At 54.5% G+C, this 11,534-nt stretch overlaps 1 protein-coding gene across 3 annotated transcripts in view; it reads left to right on the top strand.

Moving 5' to 3' along the window:
• Nucleotides 1-1,344: 1,344 nt before the first annotated feature.
• The window catches only part of DLGAP4 (DLG associated protein 4), an 81,861-nt gene continuing 71,671 nt past the window's right edge, over nucleotides 1,345-11,534 (top strand). For 2 of the 3 annotated variants that reach the window (XM_077778910.1, XM_077778909.1), the window contains exons 1-4: nucleotides 1,345-2,343; nucleotides 4,979-5,220; nucleotides 7,557-7,671; nucleotides 10,321-10,371. In XM_077778910.1, coding sequence (XP_077635036.1) covers nucleotides 1,345-2,343; nucleotides 4,979-5,220; nucleotides 7,557-7,671; nucleotides 10,321-10,371 — 1,407 coding nt within the window. Of the gene's footprint in view, nucleotides 2,344-4,978; nucleotides 5,221-7,556; nucleotides 7,672-10,320; nucleotides 10,372-11,534 lie in introns of those variants that run through there. The other variant, XM_077778904.1, reaches the window with a different exon arrangement.

Here is an 11,534-nt window from a genome sequence, read left to right as displayed (position 1 = left end):
ACACATAAAATAACATCATCAGAAGTTTAGGGGATGAAGATGTGGGCAACTTTGGGAGCGATCATTCTGCCTACCATTCTTGGCTTTAGCCAGAGGCTGGCCATCCTGACCTCGCCCACCCCCCCAAGAGCTCTACCCCCACTGCCCTTGTCCTCACTTGCTCTGTTCCAGCCACCCTGATTGCTTTCAGATCCTCAGCACGCCGAGCACACAGTCCACAGCAAGCCTTGTAACTCCTCTTAGTAGAGCTGGTGGTGGGGCCGGGCTCAGAAACCTCACTAACTTCCCCTCTGGGAAGACTGAGGCCCAGAAAGGAAAGGAACTTGCCTAAGTTTGAGACTGGTATTTCCTGCATGGTCCTGGATGGAAGATCTAACCAGTCCAACTGCCCTATTTTACAGATGAGGAAACTGAGTCACGGTGGTTCCACCTAAATGCCACCCTCAACCAAGGCCTTGTCCTGTCCACCCAGTCCTGAGGATGTGCTCCTGTTCCACTCACTGAGACCTCTGTTCCAGGCTGACCATCATTGATTTATCCCAGTTGGAAATGATGTGCTGATGGGCTTATTGGCTTCTCTGATGTTTGGAGCCCCCAGCACTTAGCCCAGAAGTCACACTTGGTAGACATCTATTGAGGGACAGAGCAGGTTTTTATAGAGGGTCTACTTTTGATGTAGGATTCCTCTGCTCAAGTATGAGTTGGACAGTACTGCCCTCAGACCCAGGTGAGACAGGCCCTATCCTGGGCCTTACTCTTTAGAAGGTTTCTCTGGGGGCACCTCAGTAGCTCAGTGGGTTGAGCATCCAACTTCGGCTCAGGTCATGATCTCAAGGTCTGTGAGTTCGAGGCCCACATCAGGTTCGCTGCTGTCAGTGCAGAGCCCATTTCAGGTCCTCTGTTCCCCTCTCTCTGCCCCTCCCCTGCTTGCTCTCTCTCTCAAAAATAAATATTGAAAAAAAAATAGAAGGCTTTTTTTTTTCTGGCCCTCTTACAACTGTGTTCTTCCTTAAAGGCAAGCATGTTCAGGGGCCAAAGGGACATGCTTACCCAGAGTCACACGGATACCGGGGACCCTGAAATTCCTAGGGCCAGCATAGGATCTTGTGGGCTTCCATTTGTATTCTTGTCCTCCACTCCAAAATGTTAAGGGTAGGCCCAGAGTCTTCAGTAATCCTCCCAATCCTGATATCTGTGAAGGTCTGGGTGACACTCCTAGAACTCTGTCCCCTCCATATTCAGCTAATTATTCTCTGTCTTCTCTCCCCCAGGACAGCTGCCGCCCGGGAGAGGCAACCCGGGCGCCCCACTAGGGCGACGGCCCCTGCCCCGAGGGCTGGGATCATGAAAGGCCTCGGTGACAGCCGCCCCCGCCACCTCTCCGACAGCCTGGACCCACCACATGAGCCCCTGTTTGCAGGGCCTGACCGCAACCCCTATCTGCTATCGCCCACGGAGGCCTTTGCCCGCGAGGCTCGCTTCCCTGGCCAGAACACTTTGCCTGGGGATGGTCTCTTCCCACTCAACAACCAGCTGCCGCCTCCAAGCAGCACCTTCCCCCGCATCCACTATAACTCCCACTTCGAGGTGCCAGAGGAGAGCCCCTTTCCCAGCCATGCCCAGGCCACCAAGATCAACCGGCTGCCCGCCAACCTCCTGGACCAGTTTGAGAAGCAGCTGCCCATCCACCGCGATGGCTTTAGCACGCTCCAGTTTCCCCGTGGTGAGGCCAAGGCCCGTGGTGAGAGTCCTGGCCGCATTCGCCACCTGGTCCACTCAGTGCAGCGGCTCTTCTTCACCAAGGCACCCTCACTGGAGGGCACGGCAGGCAAGATCGGTGGCAATGGCAGCAAGAAAGGTGGCCTGGAGGACGGCAAGGGCCGGAGGGCCAAGAGCAAGGAGCGGGCCAAGGCTGGGGAGCCCAAAAGGCGTAGCCGCTCCAACATCTCAGGCTGGTGGAGCTCTGATGACAACTTGGACGGCGAGAGTGGTGCCTTCCGCAGCAGTGGCCCAGCCTCTGGGCTGATGACGCTAGGGCGACAGCCGGAACGCACCCAGCCACGCTACTTCATGCACGCCTACAACACCATCAGCGGGCACATGCTCAAAGCAGCCAAAAACAACACCACCGAGCTGACTGCCCCACCACCCCCACCTGCACCCCCGGCCGCCTGCCCCAGTCTTGGGGTGGGCACTGACACCAACTATGTCAAGCGGGGCTCCTGGTCCACTCTGACCCTCAGCCACGCCCATGAAGTCTGCCAGAAGACCTCAGCCACCTTGGATAAGAGCCTGCTAAAGTCCAAATCCTGCCACCAGGGTCTAGCCTACCATTACCTGCAGGTGGGTCCCTGCCTGGGTCAGGGGTGGGGTGAGGAATGTGGGGAAGGCCCCAGTTCTGAGAGTCAGCTGTAGCACAGGTTTACCTGGAAAGTCGCTTCACTCTGGGCCTCTGTGAGTAAACACCTGTGAAATGGGTGTCTGGCAGTACCTGCTAATAAGAGGATTCCTTCCACTCATCATGCTTTTGGCAGACATTGATTAGGGTTCTTCTGAGCCCAGCCCAGAATAGGACTGAAACATGTACCTGCCCTCTAGGGGACAAATCTGGAAGTTGTGCTCTCCACCCTCCTCACAGGACCAACTGCATAGCATTCTAATTGCCAGACTCTTGCTTGCTATCCCCACCAGACCAGGGGCTCCTTGAAGACAGGGACCACGTCTGATACAGCTGTGTGTCCCTAAGACCCAGGACAGGGTCTGGCAGAAAAGGAGAGCTCAGGAAATGTGAGAAATGAGAAGGATAGAGGAACAGATAGACATTTAAGTCCATAGAACTAGAAACAAATGAGACAGAGCCCTGATTATTGGGATGCTGGGAGAGAATGATGCCTAAACAGATAGTCACGTCAGTATGAGCAGAGTGTGATGGAGATCAGCATGGAGGGCTTCAGGAGGCCCTAACCCAGCTTTGGAGACTAACTTGCTTCTTTCAAATGTTAATGTTTATTCAGGCACTTATTATGCACCAATGTCACACTCCTGGAAACTGGAAGAAGGCTCAGAGACATCTCTGTTGCTGCACATCCCTTGGGGCTCTCAAAAGCAGGGCCACAGTGGCCATGAACTGGGCACAGTTTCTGGGGGCAAAGCCCCAACTTGGATGGAAGTTATGGAAGCAGGTTTCAATACCCACCAAGATGGAAGGGGCTGCTTCTGTAGGTAGTGAGCACTTCATCCTGGGGGGTATGCCAGCACAGGCCTGGTCGGCCTTTGGGAACACATTAGATGCATTTGGAACCAGATGAACATCAAAGTCTGACAAAGCCCTGAGTTCTTGTCATTCTATATAAAAATTCCAAAGACAGAGACTATGGGTGGAAAAGCTATTTTTTTTTTCAATAGAAGGAAAATGAAATCTAGGCAGTATTTTATATATTTAAGGCTTTGTGGTTCTCAATCCACTTCCTTAGTTTAGAAACATCAGAAAGGGTGGTGTGTGACCTGGCTCTTTCTCAAAATGCTGTGGTTTGGTCTGATCATGTGAAAAGGCTTCAGAAACATCATGAAAGGGTGGCCCTGCAGGCCTTGGGGTTTGTGCTGCCTGCTTGGGTCATGGGAGGTGGGTGGGGCAATGCTGGGTAGCAACAGGTTTTAAGCAGGAATATAGAAGGCCCCCGTCCCAAGGGACAGGTGGAGGTAGGTAAGATGGACTAGCAAATGGTTTGGGAGATAGAATGTGCANGGGCAGGGGGGCATCCTGGGGGTGGGGGCCCCAGACAGGAACTGTCCCTCAGCTGAGAACTGGCCACTGGCAGTACGGGCATCTAGAATGGTGCAGTGTCTGTGTAGCTGTGGAGGTGCTGGGAGTGTGCGCTTGTGCATGAGGTGAAGAATGGGTATGTGTGGACCCGAGAAACATGTGTCACCCGGACATCCGTGGTGAAGTGTATAGAGCCTGGTGAGGGTGTGCACTCTGTACGTGTTGAGGCAAAGACACAGTGAGGTGGGCACATGTTGCAATGCGTCCTCGGTACAGCGGTTGCTTGCTGTGATTGTGCAGAGGGGTGTGAGTGTGCTCCGTGTTCACGCTGTGTGCTTGTTGAGGAACATGCATGTGATGAAGTGGACGCTGTGGGGTGTGTCCTTGGTGAGATGGGTGTGGGGGGAAGGTATGCTTGCTCTGAGATATGTGGACATAGCAGGGTGGGTTCACTCTGTGCTTGAGCTGAGGTTCATGTAGGCGCTAAGATGTGTGTACTCTTTCATCAAGAGGTGAACATCCACTGTATATACATGTCCTTTTTCCAGATCGCCACCTGGCTGCCAGACCCCCACAAGCCTCTGTGCACCCTGTGCCTTGGCTTACCCACCAGTGAGATACAGGATGTTGACTGGTTCCAAGAACCCTGCCTCCCTACTGATGTGCTGGTGTCCTGTGACCAGTTCTTCCTGCCCCTATCCTAGGACAGACTCTTGGTGCCAGGTCTGAGGGCCTCTTTCTGGCCTGATGTTCTCATCTGTGTATTGGGATCATAAGCCATTCTATGAGATAACAGGGTGAAGTGATAGGAACACAGTGGGTGCTCAAAAGGGGAGCTGCAGTGGGTACCATTGTGATCATACAGGCCTGGCGGTTTGGCTGGGGCACGCTCAGCCTGGGATCCGTGGAGAAATCTGAGGCCCGAGAAGGGCAAGGATTTGCTTAAGGCTACACAGTGAAGCTGTGGCAGAGCCGTCTCTGGAACTCAAGTATCCTTCCCAGCCTGGGGCTCTGCCCTGCTGCTGGGTGGCTTCAAAGGCAGTACCCAGTATGGAAGGCCAAAACCCTCCGAGGTGGAGAGCAGGGCAGCTTCAGGGAGCGGAGCACCATTCCCCAGGTGATGTGCCCGAGGCTGGCCGGCCGGCGGCGCGCTGAGGGTGTGCATTGCCCCCCTCTACTCGCCACCCTCGCTGAGGCCTGTCCGCCCATCCTCAGGTGCCGGGCGGCGGCGGCGAGTGGAGCACCGCGCTGCTGTCCCCGCGCGAGGCGGACTCCGCGGCCGAGGGGCCCATACCCTGCAGGCGCATGCGCAGCGGCAGCTACATCAAGGCCATGGGTGATGAGGACAGCGACGAGTCCGGCGGCAGTCCCAAGCCCTCACCCAAGACGGCAGCGCGGCGCCAGAGCTACCTGAGAGCCACGCAGCAGTCGCTGGGAGAGCAGAGCAACCCCCGCAGGTGAGACTCTGCCCTGCCTCCTAGAGCCCCGCCCACATGCAAGCCCTGCCCCCCTGGAGCTCCGCCCCCGGGAGAGCCCTCCGGAGTCCAAGTCCCGCCCCAGGACCTCTCCGAAGTCCCGCCTCCTGGGAGCCCCGCCCACAGGCTAACCTGCCCCTTAGGGAACACGGCCAGCTTAGGAGCTCTTCCCTGGGAAAGCGTCCTCACAGGCTCCGCTCACAGGCAAGGGTAGCCCTAGATGAGCTCTCACAGGTGTGTCCCACCCCTGGGAACCTCGCTTTCCTCCCATACGGGCCCCTAGGAAAGCCCCGCCTCATAGGCGAATCCCGCCCTACAGCCTCAGATCCGGGTGAACCCGGGCCCCCAGAGATCCAGGACCCTTAGGTTAGCCCTCTCCAGGATATCGTCATCCTTGGGTTGGCCCCTGCATTTGGTAAGTTGACTCTGGAGAACCCTGTCACTTGTTGAACCACCCCATAAGCCCCTCACAGTTAAGTTCTGACCACAGGTGAGCCTCATCCTTTGGTAAACAATAAGGAGACTCTCTAGAGTGGCCCAGGTAAACCTGCCCACAGGAGCCACATGCCCAGGTGAGTTCCACTCCCACAGGGGGACTGCGCCAGAAAACCCTCTTCTTCAGGTTAGGAGAACCCTGTCCTTGGTGAGCCCACCACTTGTAGCAGCAGAGTACTGCCCAGGGAAGGCCAGAGGCCCCTCTGCCCTTGCCCCTGTAATTCATGCCTGTGGTGAGCTCCAAGACTGGGGAAGGGGATATATCCCGAAGTCAAAAGGAGATAGATAACCTTCACCTGTCCCATCACCCTTCCTGGAATTCCACCATTCAAGCCCCATCCTGTTGCTTTAAGACTTGGAAGAGTTAATGAAAGTATGAACAAATGAGATGCATGCACACAGAAAGCAACAATTAAAATGTTAGAGAGATGTGAGGCTCTCACGTACAGAAGTCACCATGGGGATCAGAACAGAAAAGAAGAGGAGGGAAAGTGACAGAAAAGCCCATCACCAAGTGCAAAACAGGTAAAGCTTAGGATGGTTTCAGAGTCCTCTGAGGAAAAGAAACAAAAGCAAGTCAGAAACAAAAAGTTAGAAGAACTAAAGGAAACAAGCTTAGTTCTTCAAATACTGGGGGCATGCGCCAAGGCTTCTGGGAAGATTTTGACAGAGGGAAGAAAGCAGTAACAGCACTGATGCAGGGAGGGGCAGTGTCCTCAGAGAAGCCAAGTCTCCTTGGGACAGGGATTTGCTTAAGGGGTGCACAGTGTGACAGAAGGCAGGGAATGGCCTCCAGGTGGGAATTCAGGACACCACTGGCCCGTCCCAGGTCTGTCCCTCTCTGAGTCTCAGTTTCCCCTTCTTTAAGTGAGGGAGCTAAGCTGGGTAATCTCTAAGATGCCTTCTAGTGTTGGGATCTTACATCTCCATGAATGACCAGTGGGCACTGAGGTGGGAGAGCTGGACAGGACCCAGGTAGAGACCTTGGGTCTCTGAGAGGGAATTCAGTAATAGTAGCAATAGTTCTGGGCACCATCTGTTAGCACTTACTGTACCCTGGGCTCTTTGCCTGGCCCAGTGCACTTTAATCTGCATCACTGAATCCTCAAGCAGGCAGGCACATTGTCATCCCCACTTTATAGGTAAGGAAACTGAGACATAGGCAAGGGGTTATGATTGCCCAGGGTAACCCGGTGAGGAAGTTGGATTCCAGTCCATGCTCATCAGTGTCAAGGCCTGAGCTGTTGGGTGCTTGGCTCTTCACCCCAGAGCAGTGTTGAAGGAGGAACCCAGGGTGATAGATGTGAGAAAAATTGAAGAGCCAGGGCCCTGAGAAATGCTGAGTCGTTGGGAGGCTGGTCGAAGCCATCTAGATATCAGGTTGAAACTCATGCCCTTTGGGAAGCTCTAGCCTGAGATCAAGGCTGTGAGCCTTGACCTACAGCCCCTGTCCAGCCACTAGAATTGCCCCAGACCTGTGGGGGAGGAGGCCATATAATTGGGCTAAGGTTGCTCTGCCTTGGGTTTGAGATGGTCAAAAATGAGCTTGTGCTGCCACCTTGTGGCTGAAGCAGACATGACAAGTGGGGACGACCTGCACCTTCCAGATGCAAGCCTCCGAAAGCTGGGAGCTCTCCCCATGCTCCTTGACCCCAACACGCACCCACCCTCCTTCGCTCGCCAACACTGCACAAGCTGGCAGTGACTTCCATTTTTCTCTCTGCCACTGGATGACGTTGGCCGGTCTTTTCCCTTCTGGGACTCAGTTTCCCAGGTTGAACAATGCATGTGCTGAGCCCTGTCTGCCCCCTCACCCTCACCAGGAGTCTGGACCGCCTGGATTCAGTGGACATGCTGCTTCCCTCCAAGTGTCCGAGCTGGGAGGAAGACTACAACCCTGTCAGCGACAGCCTCAACGACTCCAGCTGCATCAGCCAGGTGAGGGTGGTGGGTGGCCAGATGGTCAGTGGGCTTGGAAGAGCCCTATCTTGCAGCCAAGAGGACAGACATCCAGGCTCAGCCCCTGCTGAGCAGTCCCCAGATGTACGCTCTGTTCTTCTGTTTGGTCTTTGTTCCTGAAGCTGCCTGTGTATGTATGTTGGCCCCCACTGTCCTGTGTGGGTAGAGAGCAGTCACAGGGCCTGACATTGCGTGACCTAAGCTGAGAACCCTGAGGGAGAGGCCACACCACTGCAACAGACCCAGGAACCCTGAAGATAACTGGAAACCTGGGTTTGAGTCCCAGTCTTGTCACTGATAGTATGAACCCAGGACAAGTCACTCCCTCCCGGAGCCTCAGCTTCCTGATCTACCACAGAAGAATGATAATTCCTATCTCAAAGGGTTGTGAGGAACTAATGAGATAATGAATGTAGTGTTCTCAGCAAAGGGTGCCTAACTTTATGGTTATTGTTGTTATCTTGCTGTGTGACCTTGAGTAAGTTGCTTCTCCACTCTGGACCTCCAAGTCCCACTGGCTTAGTGAAAGTTGGACTTCCAGGGCCCAGACACCTCTGCCACCAACAGCAATAAGCATGCTGTGCTGTAGTTTTTCATTCTGTTAACCACCAGCTCCTTGAACTCTCACATCCACCTCCAGGAGTGGGTGTGCTTATTATTTATATCCCCAGTTCACAGATGAGGAAACTGAGGCTCAGATAGGTGAGGCCACACAGCAAGGAGAAGGCAAAGCTGGGCAGGGATCCTGGGCTGTCAGACCTAGACCCAGACCCCAGCCTCTGCCATATGCACAGCACTTTAGGGTTTGCCAAGGGAGGACCAGCTAAGTTTTGAGGGCTCCCCCCATGGTGTGGATGGGAAGATGAGGCCCAGAGAAGGCAACACCTGCTAGTAGTAGCAGAGTGAAGCAATGGAGGTGCCAGGTGCATACCCAGCCTCCTCTCTGGGCAGGAACAGGCCGCGGGTCCCACTGTGTGTAGCCCCATGGCCTGAGCTTGCACTGCTTAGACCTGAAAGACTATTGGACCTCAGCTCCTCACCACTCCATTGTTCCTGGCCTGGCCAAAGCCTCCTGCCTGCGGCACTGTCATTCCCAGACCACGGAGACTGACCTCAGACGTGGGGAGGAAGAGAGCACCCCAGACTGTCCGCCCCTGCCATCCTCATCCAGGCCCCACCAACTGTCACGTGAACACTTGCCCTGGCCTCTAGGCCTGTCAACTGCACTCTGTTCCCTGCGGCTAGAGGGAGCTTGTGAAGGATGTAAAGCCGATCACACCACATTCCTATTCCAAACCCTCCATGGCTCCCATCTGCCCCCCGTGAAAGCCACACTCCTCACTCAGACTTGTGCGCCTGCCTCTCTCACACAGGGTCTCAGACTTGCTCTGTCACTGCCCTGCTCCAGCCACACTGGCCTCCTTTCTGCTCCACACACACACACACACACTCAATTCCTATCCTGAGCTCTGCATTTGCTGTTCCCTCTCCCAGGAGCCCAGGAACACCCCACTCTCAGATATTTGCTCAGCTGGTTCTTCTCTGTGTTTCCGGTCTTGGCTCAAATGTCACCCCAAGGGAACCTGCCCTGTGGTTCCTCTAAAGGAGCGCCGAGGGCACTCTTCCCTTACTCTGCTTAATTTTCCTGACAGCAGTATCCTATCTGGAATGACATCTGTTTATTTACTTGGTATCTGTCTAACTCTCAAGACTGGGACCCTCCTGCAAGTGGGCCCTTGCCGTGTGGTTCCCCATGGCACCCTTGTCCTCAGCACAAGGCACAGGGCACATAGGTGTTTGCTGAATGGGTGGCTTCCCTCCCCGTGTCCTCCGTCGTACCATGTTCTCTCGTTCCCCAGTCTTCCTCTTTGTATCTGTCTCCCTCTGTTTTTCTCTCCCCTTGCCCACATTTTCCTCCAACTCCGTCTGGTAGGTCCCACATCCATGTTTCTCTCTGAGTCTTTCTGTCTCACACAACCCATCTTCACCTCTGCCTGGCATGGCATCTGGAACACTTTTGTCCTTTGGTTACACAAAAGGGCACATGGATCAGCCAGGCTGGGGATGCCACCAGGTCTCTGCCACCACCCTCTGCCCAGCCCAACTCTCTCCTAGGCCCTCTGAGCTCTTAAAATCTTACCCCTAGAAAATTGAGTGATCCAAGCCACATATGTGGCCCTAAAGTCAGAAATGTCCCAGCTCTGGCTGTGTCTCTGAGGCCTTGACTGCTGCCGGAAGGAGCCCCCTTCCCACCAGGCACTGGGATATGTTGGCCCTGACCAGGGAAGAGAAGGCTTTGGCTTCTGGGCCTAATCTGTAGATCTGGGGATGGGGGCGGGGGGCGGCTGCCTGCCTGGGTGAGAGGCAGCAGACGGCATCTCCCAGGGGCCAGACCAAAAGAAGCATGTGTAAACAGCAGATTACCAATCCTCAGTAGCACCCAGCCCCAGAAGGAGTGAGCCTCCCATCCCTGGAGGAAGCTAAGTGAGACCTCCTAACACCTAGGCCTCGGCCAGTCTGGAGAGGTTAGACCAGCCAGCCACTAGTTTTCTTGTAGCCGAGCCTCAATACACTACCCCACTCCCCAGCCTTGGTCTCCCCATAACCCTCCCCCTCTCTTTCCTGCAGATTTTTGGACAGGCCTCCCTGATCCCCCAGTTGTTTGGCCATGAGCAGCAGGTCAGTATGTTTGCCATTCTCTTGTACCCCAATCCCAGAGTCCAGGGCTAGGCCTGACACCTGGCGTCTGAATGGTCCTAGCCCCTGCCCAGGCAGGTGCAAACAGGTGGCGCCAGGAAAGCCTCCTTCAGTGAGACCCGCTCTCTGCCCTGACCTTCCACTCACGGGCCCTTTCATTTCATTTTCTGTGTCTCAGTTTTCTCTTCTCAAAAATGGGAAAGAATGGGCTAGTCCTATGGATGGGGCAAGAAATAATGCCAGGATAAGAGAAAGCACACCCTCAGAGTCTTCTAGCTAGGACACTGTTTTATTTGGACAGGTTGGTGGCTGGGGACTGGTGATATTGGCCTCCAGGTCCCAGACCCCAGATCCCCTAACTTTTTTCCTTTCTTGGGCTCCAGCAAGACCTTTAACTATGTTGGGGTGTTGGCATGAATGCAGACACTTTTCAATTTTACAAAACTTGGTGGAGATGGTTCTAGTCCTGGCACTGTCTGGCTGCCCTAACTGTGCCCCCTTCCCATGCACACCCATCCTGCCCCTAGAAGCGGCCCTCTCCTCCTTCCCAGGCCCCTTCCCCAAGACCAGAAAGAGAGACAGGAAAGGTGCTCCAAGCTCACCCCCTCATTGCAGTCAGCAGCTAACAAAGGACCTGTCCAAGGGGCAAATCTGGGCCTGGCCCCTCACCTCCTGATTCCAGCTGTGGATGCCTCATGTGCCTCCACTCTCACGTCAAAGTTCTTGTCAAATACATTATTCCAGAGGGTCTCTGGGGAGCCCACAGTGAGCCAGGTGACCTCTTCCTCCCCTAACTTCCATAGGCTCATGGTAAGGATGCGATGTGTTAACATACAAAACTCCAGGGCATTCCCTGCACAGAGTATATCCTCTGCGATATACATACCAACAGCCCTGACCCACTGGCCTACCCTTCAGAGCTTGGGAGCATCTTAACCAATACTTACAAATCCTTACACTCACCCCACAGAGCTGCCTATAGTAATAGGGACAGGTCACCAGGTGCTTACCCTCCTGACACTGTTCTAAGCATGTGATACGAATTATCTCATTTAATCCTGACAACAATCCTATGAAATCTGGTCTATAATTGACCCCTATTTTATAGATGGGGAAATGGAGGCATGGAGCAATTAAGTGACTTG

Source organism: Crocuta crocuta, unplaced genomic scaffold, assembly GCF_008692635.1.
Source record: "Crocuta crocuta isolate KB4526 unplaced genomic scaffold, BGI_CrCroc_1.0 scaffold248, whole genome shotgun sequence".
In the NCBI taxonomy this organism is placed as follows: domain Eukaryota; kingdom Metazoa; phylum Chordata; class Mammalia; order Carnivora; family Hyaenidae; genus Crocuta; species Crocuta crocuta.
Note: the sequence above shows the minus strand (reverse complement) of the source record. Positions and strands in the feature narration are given on the sequence as shown.